The following is a 13016-nucleotide window of genomic DNA, read 5'->3' on the forward strand; positions in this document are numbered from 1 at the left end:
TGTGCTGGAAATGAGATGTTTGAGGACAATGTGTGGTGTGAGGTGGTTTGATCGAGTAAGTAACGTAAGGGTAAGAGAGATGTTTGGAAATAAAAAGAGCGTGGTTGAGAGTGCAGAAGAGGGTGTTTTGAAATGGTTTGGTCACATGGAGAGAATGAGTGAGGAAAGATTGACCAAGAGGATATATGTGTCGGAGGTGGAGGGAACGAGGAGAAGTGGGAGACCAAATTTAAGGTGGAAAGATGGAGTGAAAAAGATTTTGTGTGATCGGGGCCTGAACATGCAGGAGGGTGAAAGGAGGGCAAGGAATAGAGTGAATTGGAGCGATGTGGTGTACCGGGGTTGACGTGCTGTCAGTGGATTGAATCAGGGCATGTGAAGCGTCTGGGGTAAACCATGGAAAGCTGGGTAGGTATGTATATTTGCGTGTGTGGACGTATGTATATACATGTGTATGGGGGTGGGTTGGGCCATTTCTTTCGTCTGTTTCCTTGCGCTACCTCGCAAACGCGGGAGACAGCGGCAAAAAAAAAAAAAAAAAAAAAAAATATATATATATATATATATATATATATATATATATATATATATATATATATATATATATATATATATATATATATATATATATATATAATGGTAAGACTCACTTGCAGTCTTAGATAAGTACAAGTTAATATGGCAGGATTTAGTTTGGAATAACTCCTGGCAGGATATTGACTGGTCATATTAGCTGGTAGGACTGTGGTTACCTTGGCTGGAACCAGACGTCCCCTTCTTCTGACTTCCCTCTCTCACTAGTAGGGCCAGACGTCCCCTTCCTCTGACTTCCCTCTCTCACTAGTAGGGCCAGACGTCCCCTTCCTCTGACTTCCCTCTCTCACTAGTAGGGCCAGACGTCCCCTTCTTCTGACTTCCCTCTCTCACTAGTAGGGCCAGACGTCCCCTTCCTCTGACTTCCCTCTCTCACTAGTAGGGCCAGACGTCCCCTTCTTCTGACTTCCCTCTCTCACTAGTAGGGCCAGACGTCCCCTTCTTCTGACTTCCCTCTCTCACTAGTAGGGCCAGACGTCCCCTTCCTCTGACTTCCCTCTCTCACTAGTAGGGCCAGACGTCCCCTTCTTCTGACTTCCCTCTCTCACTAGTAGGGCCAGACGTCCCCTTCTCTGACTTCCCTCTCTCACTAGTAGGGCCAGACGTCCCCTTCCTCTGACTTCCCTCTCTCACCTAGTAGGGCCAGACGTCCCCTTCCTCTGACTTCCCTCTCTCACTAGTAGGGCCAGACGTCCCCTTCTTCTGACTTCCCTCTCTCACTAGTAGGGCCAGACGTCCCCTTCCTCTGACTTCCCTCTCTCACTAGTAGGGCCAGACGTCCCCTTCTTCTGACTTCCCTCTCTCACTAGTAGGGCCAGACGTCCCCTTCTTCTGACTTCCCTCTCTCACTAGTAGGGCCAGACGTCCCCTTCTTCTGACTTCCCTCTCTCACTAGTAGGGCCAGACGTCCCCTTCCTCTGACTTCCCTCTCTCACTAGTAGGGCCAGACGTCCCCTTCTTCTGACTTCCCTCTCTCACTAGTAGGGCCAGACGTCCCCTTCCTCTGACTTCCCTCTCTCACTAGTAGGGCCAAACGTCCCCTTCTTCTGACTTCCCTCTCTCACTAGTAGGGCCAAACGTCCCCTTCCTCTGACTTCCCTCTCTCACTAGTAGGGCCAGACGTCCCCTTCCTCTGACTTCCCTCTCTCACTAGTAGGGCCAGACGTCCCCTTCCTCTGACTTCCCTCTCTCACTAGTAGGGCCAGACGTCCCCTTCTTCTGACTTCCCTCTCTCACTAGTAGGGCCAAACGTCCCCTTCCTCTGACTTCCCTCTCTCACTAGTAGGGCCAGACGTCCCCTTCTTCTGACTTCCCTCTCTCACTAGTAGGGCCAGACGTCCCCTTCTTCTGACTTCCCTCTCTCACTAGTAGGGCCAGACGTCCCCTTCTTCTGACTTCCCTCTCTCACTAGTAGGGCCAAACGTCCCCTTCTTCTGACTTCCCTCTCTCACTAGTAGGGCCAGACGTCCCCTTCTTCTGACTTCCCTCTCTCACTAGTAGGGCCAGACGTCCCCTTCCTCTGACTTCCCTCTCTCACTAGTAGGGCCAGACGTCCTCCTCCTCTGACTTCCCTCTCTCACTAGTAGGGCCAGACGTCCCCTTCCTCTGACTTCCCTCTCTCACTAGTAGGGCCAGACGTCCCCTTCCTCTGACTTCCCTCTCTCACTAGTAGGGCCAGACATCCTCCTCCTCTGACTTCCCTCTCTCACTAGTAGGGCCAAACGTCCCCTTCCTCTGACTTCCCTCTCTCACTAGTAGTGTCAGACGTCCCCTTCTTCTGACTTCCCTCTCTCACTAGTAGGGCCAGACGTCCTCCTCCTCTGACTTCCCTCTCTCACTAGTAGGGCCAAACGTCCTCCTCCTCTGACTTCCCTCTCTCACTAGTAGGGCAAACATCCCTCCTCCTCGACTTCCCTCTCTCACTAGTAGGGCCAGACGTCCCCTTCCTCTGACTTCCCTCTCTCACTAGTAGGGCCAGACGTCCTCCTCCTCTGACTTCCCTCTCTCACTAGTAGGGCCAGACGTCCCTCTCTTCTGACTTCCCTCTCTCACTAGTAGGGCCAGAACGTCCTCCTTCCTCTGACTTCCCCTCTCTCACTAGTAGGGCTCGACGTCCCTCCTCCTCTGACTTCCCTCTCTCACTAGTAGGGCCAGACGTCCCCTTCTCTGACTTCCCTCTCTCACTAGTAGGGCCAGACGTCCCTCTCCTCTGACTTCCCTCTCTACTAGTAGGGCCAGACGTCCCCTTCCTCTGACTTCCCTCTCTCACTAGTAGGGCCAAACGTCCCCTTCCTCTGACTTCTCACTAGTAGGGCCAGACGTCCCCTTCCTCTGACTTCCCTCTCTCACTAGTAGGGCCAGACGTCCTCCTCCTCTGACTTCCCTCTCTCACTAGTAGGGCCAGACGTCCTCCTCTCTGACTTCCCTCTCTCACTAGTAGGGCCAGACGTCCCCTTCTCTGTCACTTCCTCTCTCACTAGTAGGGCCAGACGTCCCTTCCTCTGACTTCCCTCTCTCACTAGTAGGGCCAGACGTCCCTTCCTCTGACTTCCCTCTTCACTAGTAGGCCAAACGTCCCCTCCTGACTTCCTCTCTCACTAGTAGGGCCAGGACGTCCCTTCTTCTGACTTCCCTCTCTCACTAGTAGGGCCAGACGTCCCCTTCTCTGACTTCCCTCTCTCACTAGTAGGGCCAGACGTCCTCCTCCTCTGACTTCCCTCTCTCACTAGTAGGGCCCAGACGTCCCCCTCCTCTGACTTCCCTCTCTCACTAGTAGGGCCAGACGTCCCCTTCCTCTGACTTCCCTCTCTCACTAGTAGGGCCGACGTCCCCCTTCCTCTGACTTCCCTCTCTCACTAGTAGGGCCAGAACGTCCCCTTCTCTGACTTCCCTCTCTCACTAGTAGGGCCAGACGTCCTCCTCCTCTGACTTCCTCTCTCACTAGTAGGGCCCAGACGTCCCCTTCTCTGACTTCCCTCTCTCACTAGTAGGGCCAGACGTCCCCTCCTCTGACTTCCCTCTCTACTAGTAGGGCCAGACGTCCTCCTCCTCTGACTTCCCTCTCTCACTAGTAGGGCCAAACGTCCCCTTCCTTCTGACTTCCCTCTCTCACTAGTAGGGCCAGACGTCCCCTTCTTCTGACTTCCCTCTCTCACTAGTAGGGCCAGACGTCCCCTTCTTCTGACTTCCCTCTCTCATAGTAGGGCCAGACGTCCCCCTCTCTGACTTCCCTCTCTCACTAGTAGGGCCAGACGTCCTCCGCCTCTGACTTCCCTCTCACTAGTAGGGCCAGACGTCCTCCTCCTCTGACTTCCCTCTCTCACTAGTAGAGCCAAACGTCCCCTTCCTCTGACTTCCCTCTCTCACTAGTAGGGCCAGACGTCCCCTTCCTCTGACTTCCCTCTCTCACTAGTAGGGCCAGACGTCCTCCTCCTCTGACTTCCCTCTCTCACTAGTAGGGCCAGACGTCCCCTTCCTCTGACTTCCCTCTCTCACTAGTAGGGCCAGACGTCCCCTTCCTCTGACTTCCCTCTCACTAGTAGGGCCAGACGTCCTCCTCCTCTGACTTCCCTCTCTCACTGGTAGGGCCAGACATCCTCCTCCTCTGACTTCCCTCTCTCACTAGTAGGGCCAGACGTCCTCCTCCTCTGACTTCCCTCTCTCACTAGTAGGGCCAGACGTCCCCTTCCTCTGACTTCCCTCTCTCACTAGTAGGGCCAAACGTCCCCTTCCTCTGACTTCCCTCTCTCACTAGTAGGGCCAAACGTCCCCTTCCTCTGACTTCCCTCTCTCACTAGTAGGGCCAGACGTCCCCTTCCTCTGACTTCCCTCTCTCACTAGTAGGGCCAGACGTCCCCTTCCTCTGACTTCCCTCTCTCACTAGTAGGGCCAGACGTCCCCTTCCTCTGACTTCCCTCTCTCACTAGTAGGGCCAGACGTCCCCTTCCTCTGACTTCCCTCTCTCACTAGTAGGGCCAGACGTCCCCTTCCTCTGACTTCCCTCTCTCACTAGTAGGGCCAGACGTCCTCCTCCTCTGACTTCCCTCTCTCACTGGTAGGGCCAGACGTCCCCTTCCTCTGTCTTCCCTCTCTCACTAGTAGGGCCAAACGTCCCCTTCTTCTGACTTCCCTCTCTCACTAGTAGGGCCAGACGTCCTCCGCCTCTGACTTCCCTCTCTCACTAGTAGGGCCAAACGTCCCCTTCCTCTGACTTCCCTCTCTCACTAGTTGGGCCAAACGTCCCCTTCCTCTGACTTCCCTCTCTCACTAGTAGGGTCAGACGTCCCCTTCTTCTGACTTCCCTCTCTCACTAGTAGGGCCAGACGTCCCCTTCCTCTGACTTCCCTCTCTCACTAGTAGGGCCAGACGTCCCCTTCTCCTGACTTCCCTCTCTCACTAGTAGGGCCAAACGTCCTCCTCCTCTGACTTCCCTCTCTCACTAGTAGGGTCAGACGTCCCCTTCTTCTGACTTCCCTCTCTCACTAGTAGGGCCAGACGTCCCCTTCCTCTGACTTCCTTCTCTCACTGGTAGGGCCAGACATCCTCCTCCTCTGACTTCCCTCTCTCACTAGTAGGGCCAGACGTCCTCCTCCTCTGACTTCCCTCTCTCACTAGTAGGGCCAGACGTCCCCTTCCTCTGACTTCCCTCTCTCACTAGTAGGGCCAGACGTCCCCTTCCTCTGACTTCCCTCTCTCACTAGTAGGGCCAGACATCCTCTTCCTCTGACTTCCCTCTCTCACTAGTTGGGCCAAACGTCCTCCTCCTCTGACTTCCCTCTCTCACTAGTAGGGCCAGACGTCCCCTTCCTCTGACTTCCCTCTCTCACTAGTAGGGCCAGACGTCCTCCTCCTCTGACTTCCCTCTCTCACTGGTAGGACCAGACGTCCCCTTCCTCTGACTTCCCTCTCTCACTAGTAGGGCCAAACGTCCCCTTCCTCTGACTTCCCTCTCTCACTAGTAGGGCCAAACGTCCCCTTCCTCTGACTTCCCTCTCTCACTAGTAGGGCCAAACGTCCCTTCCTCTGACTTCCCTCTCTTACTAGTAGGGCCAGACGTCCCCTTCCTCTGACTTCCCTCTCTTATTAGTAGGGCCAGACGTCCCCTTCCTCTGACTTCCCTCTTTTACTAGTAGGGCCAGACGTCCCCTTCCTCTGACTTCCCTCTCTTACTAGTCAGGCTAGATGTCACCTCCCCTGTCTCTCCATTACCACTAGAAGGGCTAGACATTTCTCTTTCTTTGTCTTTTCTCTCTTCCCAATGAGGCTCCTTAATTGTATTATCTCTCTCTTTCTGTTATCATGTATTTTGGAAAATTTCACTTGTAAATTGACAAGTCAAATTTTAGATCATGTATGCCACCTGGGATATCCGACTTATTCTCATGCACTGGAGAAGTCCATGGCTACATCTGTTATCTGATGGCAGACATTGCCAATCTAGCCTCCAGTTTTGGCCCGTCAAGTTGTCCTAGTCTTTACTTGGCTTATCATTCATCTCAGAAAATAAAAGCATGATGGAACAACGTAACTGAAAGACAAATTGTATGATACGAATGAAAGTAAATGAGACTTGTGCTAGCATATATCCTCCCTGTCATATTAATATAGACAAGCTTTTCATTTGCTAGTAATTATGAATAAGGCTTCAAATAATTTTGCACATAATATGTTTACAGAAACAATTTTGATGTATGGAGCAGGTAAGGTAATAAGGCAGAGTAAGTTGTGACTGTCAGCTTAAAGAAGGAATCAAAATCTTTTATAGTTGTATTTGATAAGACTTTTGTCAAAATTGAAGATAAAATAGATGTTCTTTTGTTTAAATACAAACTTTGTACCTTTCAATTTTGTTGGAGTCGAGTATCTATCATACGTCAAAACATTGTGGATGTGGAGATAGTCATTTGCAGACAAAATGGGAAATAAATGACCTTAATGATGAAGTGAGGTGACGACTTTAATGACAATGTATTATCCCGTGGGGCTTCCCAAGCGACTAAGGATTCCAGGAGCCGAGGATGGTTGCATTAAGGCCATAGTATGTAACCGTGATAGGATCCTCTTTGCTGTCCTCACCGAAAGGTCTATTTGGATATGGTTCAGCAGAGTAAGTTATGTTGCACATAATATAATATTGATATGATATGATATGCAGAACGTAGTACTTATTACAATCTTCAGTCTTACGTATGACTGGCACCTGACGGCCTCAAAATGGCTGGTGGACTGGTTGGCAGGCTGGTTGGTTGGCTGGCAAGCTGGCTTGTGGTTGATTGGTTGGCAAGCTGGCTGGCTTGTTGGATAGTTAACTAGTTGGTTAACTGGCTGGTTGGCTTGTTGGATAGTTAGCTAGCTGGCTGGCTCGCTGGATTGTTATCTAGGTGGCTAACTCGCTGGCTTCCTTGCTGGATAGTTAGCTAGCTGGGTAACTGGCTTGCTGTATAGTTAGTTAGCTGGCTAACTGGCTGGCTGACTCGCTGGATAGTTAGCTAGCTGGCTGGCTGGCTTGCTGGAGTGTTAGCTAGCTGGGTAAGTGGTTGGCTGGCTTGCTGGATTGTTAGCTAGCTGGTTAACTGGCTGGCTGGCTTGATGGACGGTTAGTTAGCTGGCTTGCTGGATAGTTAGTTAGCTAGCTAACTGGCTTGCTGGCTTGCTGGATTATTAGCTAGCTGGCCAACTGGCTGGCTGACTTGCTAGATTGTTAGGTAACTGGCTAACTGGCTGGCTGACTTTACTTACTCGATCAAACCACCTCACACCACATATTGTCCTCAAACATCTCATTTCCAGCACATCCACCCTCCTGTGCACAACTCTATCCATAGCCCACGCCTCGCAACCATACAACATTGTTGGAACCACTATTCCTTCAAACATACCCATTTTTGCTTTCCGAGATAATGTTCTCGACTTCCACACATTATTCAAGGCTCCCAGAATTTTCGCCCCCTCCCCCACCCTATGATTCATTTCCGCTTCCATGGTTCCATCCACTGTCAGATCCACTCCCAGATATCTAAAACACTTTACTTCCTCCAGTTTTTCTCCATTCAAACTTACCTCCCAATTGACTTGACCCTCAACGCTACTGTACCTGATAACCTTGCTCTTATTCACATTTACTCTTAACTTTCTTCTTTCACACACTTTACCAAACTCAGTCACCAGCTTCAGCAGTTTCTCACATGAATCAGCCACCAGCGCTGTATCATCAGCGAACAACAACTGACTCACTTCCCAAGCTCTTTCATCCCCAACAGACTGCAAACTTGCCCCTCTTTCCAAAACTCTTGCATTCACCTCCCTAACAACCCCATCCATAAACAAATTAAACAACCATGGAGACATCACACACCCCTGCCGCAAACCTACATTCACTGAGAACCAGTCACTTTCTTCCTTTATATATAGATTATATATATATATTCTTTCATACATATTTGCCATTTCCCGCATTAGTTAGGTAGCATTAAAAACAGAGGATTGAGCCTAAGAAGGAAAATCTTCACTTGGCCCTTTCTTCATGCCTTCTTTTGGAAAAGGATTGACTGGAGGGGAGGATTTCCAGCCCCCTGCTACCTCCCCTTTTAGTCGCCTTTTACAACATGCAAGGATTACATGGGAAGTATTCTTTCTCCCCCATCCCTAGGGATATATGACAGCTAGAGACTGAGTGTGAATGAATGTGGCCTTTTTGTCTGTATTTCTGGTGCTACCTCACTGAAGCAGGGGATAGCGATGCTGTTTTCCTGTGGGGCGGGGTAACGACAGGAATGGATGAAGAAAAGCAAGTATGAATATGTACAAGTGTAAGTATGCGATGTCTGCGTATGTGTATGTTTATGTATGTATATGTGTGTATGTAAGCGTTTATGTATATGCGTATGTATATGAGTGGATGGGCCATTTTTAGTCTGTTTCCTGACACTACCTTGCTGATGTAGGAAACGGCGATTATGTATGTATGTTGGGGATGAGAGAGCTTGGGAAGTGAGTCAGTTGTTGTTCGCTGATGATACAGTGCTGGTGGCTGATTCATGTGAGAAACTGCAGAAGCTGGTGACTGAGTTTGGAAAAGTGTGTGGAAGAAGAAAGTTAAGAGTAAATGTGAATAAGAGCAAGGTTATTAGGTACAGTAGGGTTGAGGGTCAAGTCAATTGGGAGGTGAGTTTGAATGGAGAAAAACTGGAGGAAGTGAAGTGTTTCAGATATCTGGGAGTGGATCTGGCAGCGGATGGAACCATGGAAGCGGAAGTGGATCATAGGGTGGGGGAGGGGGCGAAAATCCTGGGGGCCTTGAAGAATGTGTGGAAGTCGAGAACATTATCTCGGAAAGCAAAAATGGGTATGTTTGAAGGAATAGTGGTTCCAACAATGTTGTATGGTTGCGAGGCGTGGGCTATGGATAGAGTTGTGCGCAGGAGGATGGATGTGCTGGAAATGAGATGTTTGAGGACAATGTGTGGTGTGAGGTGGTTTGATCGAGTGAGTAACGTAAGGGTAAGAGAGATGTGTGGAAATAAAAAGAGCGTGGTTGAGAGAGCAGAAGAGGGTGTTTTGAAGTGGTTTGGGCACATGGAGAGGATGAGTGAGGAAAGATTGACCAAGAGGATATATGTGTCGGAGGTGGAGGGAACAAGGAGAAGAGGGAGACCAAATTGGAGGTGGAAAGATGGAGTGAAAAAGATTTTGTGTGATCGGGGCCTGAACATGCAGGAGGGTGAAAGGAGGGCAAGGAATAGAGTGAATTGGAGCGATGTGGTATACCGGGGTTGACGTGCTGTCAGTGGATTGAAGCAGGGCATGTGAAGCGTCTGGGGTAAACCATGGAAAGCTGTGTAGGTATGTATATTTGCGTGTGTGGACGTATGTATATACATGTGTATGGGGGGGGGGTTGGGCCATTTCTTTCGTCTGTTTCCTTGCGCTACCTCGCAAACGTGGGAGACAGCGACAAAGTATAATAAATAAAAAATAAATGTATATATATAGCAGCAGGTTTGGATGGTATTGCAGTGGAATTTATTAAAAAAGGTGGGTGACTGTATTGTTGACTGGTTGGTAAGGTTATTTAATGTATGTATGACTCATGGTGAGGTGCCTGAGGATTGGCGGAATGCGTGCATAGTGCCATTGTACAAAGGCAAAGGGGATAAGAGTGAGTGCTCAAATTACAGAGGTATAAGTTTGTTGAGTATTCCTGGTAAATTATATGGGAGGGTATTGATTGAGAGGGTGAAGGCATGTACAGAGCATCAGATTGGGGAAGAGCAGTGTGGTTTCAGAAGTGGTAGAGGATGTGTGGATCAGGTGTTTGCTTTGAAGAATGTATGTGAGAAATACTTAGAAAAGCAAATGGATTTGTATGTAGCATTTATGGATCTGGAGAAGGCATATGATAAGAGTTGATAGAGATGCTCTGTGGAAGGTATTAAGAATATATGGTGTGGGAGGAAAGTTGTTAGAAGCAGTGAAAAGTTTTTATCGAGGATGTAAGGCATGTGTACGTGTAGGAAGAGAGGAAAGTGATTGGTTCTCAGTGAATGTAGGTTTGCGGCAGGGGTGTGTGATGTCTCCATGGTTGTTTAATTTGTTTATGGATGGGGTTGTTAGGGAGGTAAATGCAAGAGTTTTGGAAAGAGGGGCAAGTATGAAGTCTGTTGGGGATGAGAGAGCTTGGGAAGTGAGTCAGTTGTTGTTCGCTGATGATACAGCGCTGGTGGCTGATTCATGTGAGAAACTGCAGAAGCTGGTGACTGAGTTTGGAAAAGTGTGTGGAAGAAGAAAGTTAAGAGTAAATGTGAATAAGAGCAAGGTTATTAGGTACAGTAGGGTTGAGGGTCAAGTCAATTGGGAGGTGAGTTTGAATGGAGAAAAACTGGAGGAAGTGAAGTGTTTTAGATATCTGGGAGTGGATCTGGCAGCGGATGGAACCATGGAAGCGGAAGTGGATCATAGGGTGTTGGAGGGGGCGAAAATCCTGGGGGCCTTGAAGAATGTGTGGAAGTCGAGAACATTATCTCGGAAAGCAAAAATGGGTATGTTTGAAGGAATAGTGGTTCCAACAATGTTGTATGGTTGCGAGGTGTGGGCTATGGATAGAGTTGTGCGCAGGAGGATGGATGTGCTGGAAATGAGATGTTTGAGGACAATGTGTGGTGTGAGGTGGTTTGATCGAGTAAGTAACGTAAGGGTAAGAGAGATGTGTGGAAATAAAAAGAGCGTGGTTGAGAGAGCAGAAGAGGGTGTTTTGAAGTGGTTTGGGCACATGGAGAGGATGAGTGAGGAAAGATTGACCAAGAGGATATATGTGTCGGAGGTGGAGGGAACAAGGAGAAGAGGGAGACCAAATTGGAGGTGGAAAGATGGAGTGAAAAAGATTTTGTGTGATCGGGGCCTGAACATGCAGGAGGGTGAAAGGAGGGCAAGGAATAGAGTGAATTGGAGCGATGTGGTATACCGGGGTTGACGTGCTGTCAGTGGATTGAAGCAGGGCATGTGAAGCGTCTGGGGTAAACCATGGAAAACTGTGTAGGTATGTATATTTGCGTGTGTGGACGTATGTATATACATGTGTATGGGGGGGGGGTTGGGCCATTTCTTTCGTCTGTTTCCTTGCGCTACCTCGCAAACGCGGGAGACAGCGACAAAGTATAATAAAAAATATAAAAAAATATATATTTTTTTTAAACATATTCGCCATTTCCCACATCAGCGAGGTAGTGTTAAGAACAGAGGACTGAGCCTTAGAGGAAATATCCTCACTTGGTCCCCTTCTCTGTTAGTTCTTTTGGAAAATTAAAAGTGAGAGGAGACGTTTTCCAGCCTCCCACTGCTTTCCTTTTTAATTGCCTTCTACAACATGTTACCTCACTGATACGGAAAATAGTGATTAGATATGATAATAATATGATAATGATAGTGATGATAATAATGCTAATAGTATATATTCATTTATTTATTTAGTGTACTTTGTCGCTGTCTCTCCCGCGTTAGCGAGGTAGTGCAAGGAAACAGACGAAAGAATGGCCCAACCCACCCACATACACATGTATATACATACACGTCTATACACGCACATATATATATACCTATACATCTCAATGTATACATATATATACACACAGACATATACATATATACACATGTACATAATTCATGCTGCCTGCCCTTATTCATTCCCGTCGCCACCCCGCCACACATGAAACGAAAACCCCCTCCCCCCGCATGTGTGCGAGGTAGCGCTAGGAAAAGACAACAAAGGCCACATTCGTTCACACTCAGTCTCTAGCTGTCGTGTATAATGCACTGAAGCCACAGCTCCCTTTCCACATCCAGGCCCCACAGAACTTTTCATGGTTTACCCCAGACGCTTCACATGCCCTGGTTCCATCCATTGACAGCACGTCGACCCCGGTATACCACATCGTTCCAATTCACTCAATTCCTTGCACACCTTTCACCCTCTTGCATGTTCGTACATACATACATACATACATGCCCATACATGCATCTACATATCAACGTAAACACATACATACATATACATACACAGACATATGCATATATACTCATGCACATATGCATACTTACTTTCTTCATCCATTCCTGGTGCACCCAGCTCCACAGGAAACTGTATCACTACCCCCTACTTTAGCGAGGTGGCGCCAAGAAAAGCAGACAAAAATGTCCATATTTGTTCACATTCAATCTCTATCTTTCATATATAATGCACTGAAACCACAGCTCCCTATTCCTATCTAGACCCTACAGATCTTTCCATGGTTTACCCAGACTCTTCACACTGACAGCATGTCGTCTCCGGTATACCACATCTTTCCAATTCACTCTATTCCTTGCAAACCTCTCACCCCCTTGTATGTTCAGGCCCCAATCGCTCAAAATCTTTTTCACTCCATCCTTCCACCTCTCGCTTCTCCTTGTTCCCTCCACCTCTGACACTGTATCCTCTTTTTCTATCATTCCTCACTCATTCTCTCCATATGTCCAAACCATTTGAATACTCCCTTAAGCCAGGCAGTGTTAACTTGAGGATTGTAGGATGGTATTGTCCTTATCCTTGACAAATACTATGTTGACTTTTATTTCATGTGCATTTTAAAATCTATTGGTGGGATATTGATCTTAAACTGAATAAGAGATGAGTTATTGGAACAGCTTGGAGGCCTGCAGGGGAGGTCAAGATGCACTTACAGCATCTCCACCACCCCTGCCTGCTCACCTCTTGGGGTATGCCATGGCCCCCCTTCCATACAAGTGTTCTTTTATACCCCTAAAAATATGGAAGGTATTGGATAAGTTTATCACATGAGGAGGAAAACATCCTTTCCTGATTTATCAGAAAAGAGAGTGAAGTGGGAATATACTGTATGAGTGAGTGTGAGGAAGATGCACTTGCACTT

General features: G+C 48.3%; 1 protein-coding gene across 5 annotated transcripts in view; it reads left to right on the top strand.

The window, feature by feature from the left end:
* The first annotated feature begins 6452 nt into the window (after window positions 1-6452).
* The window catches only part of Rich (Guanine nucleotide exchange factor subunit Rich), a 349449-nt gene continuing 342885 nt past the window's right edge, over window positions 6453-13016 (top strand). For all 5 annotated transcript variants that reach the window (XM_071672678.1, XM_071672679.1, XM_071672681.1 and 2 more), the window contains exon 1: window positions 6453-6700. In XM_071672678.1, the coding sequence (XP_071528779.1) occupies window positions 6554-6700 (147 nt within the window). In that variant the 5' untranslated portion in view covers window positions 6453-6553. The remainder of the gene's footprint in view (window positions 6701-13016) is intronic.

This window comes from Panulirus ornatus, chromosome 17 (genome assembly GCF_036320965.1).
Source record: "Panulirus ornatus isolate Po-2019 chromosome 17, ASM3632096v1, whole genome shotgun sequence".
NCBI lineage: Eukaryota > Metazoa > Arthropoda > Malacostraca > Decapoda > Palinuridae > Panulirus > Panulirus ornatus.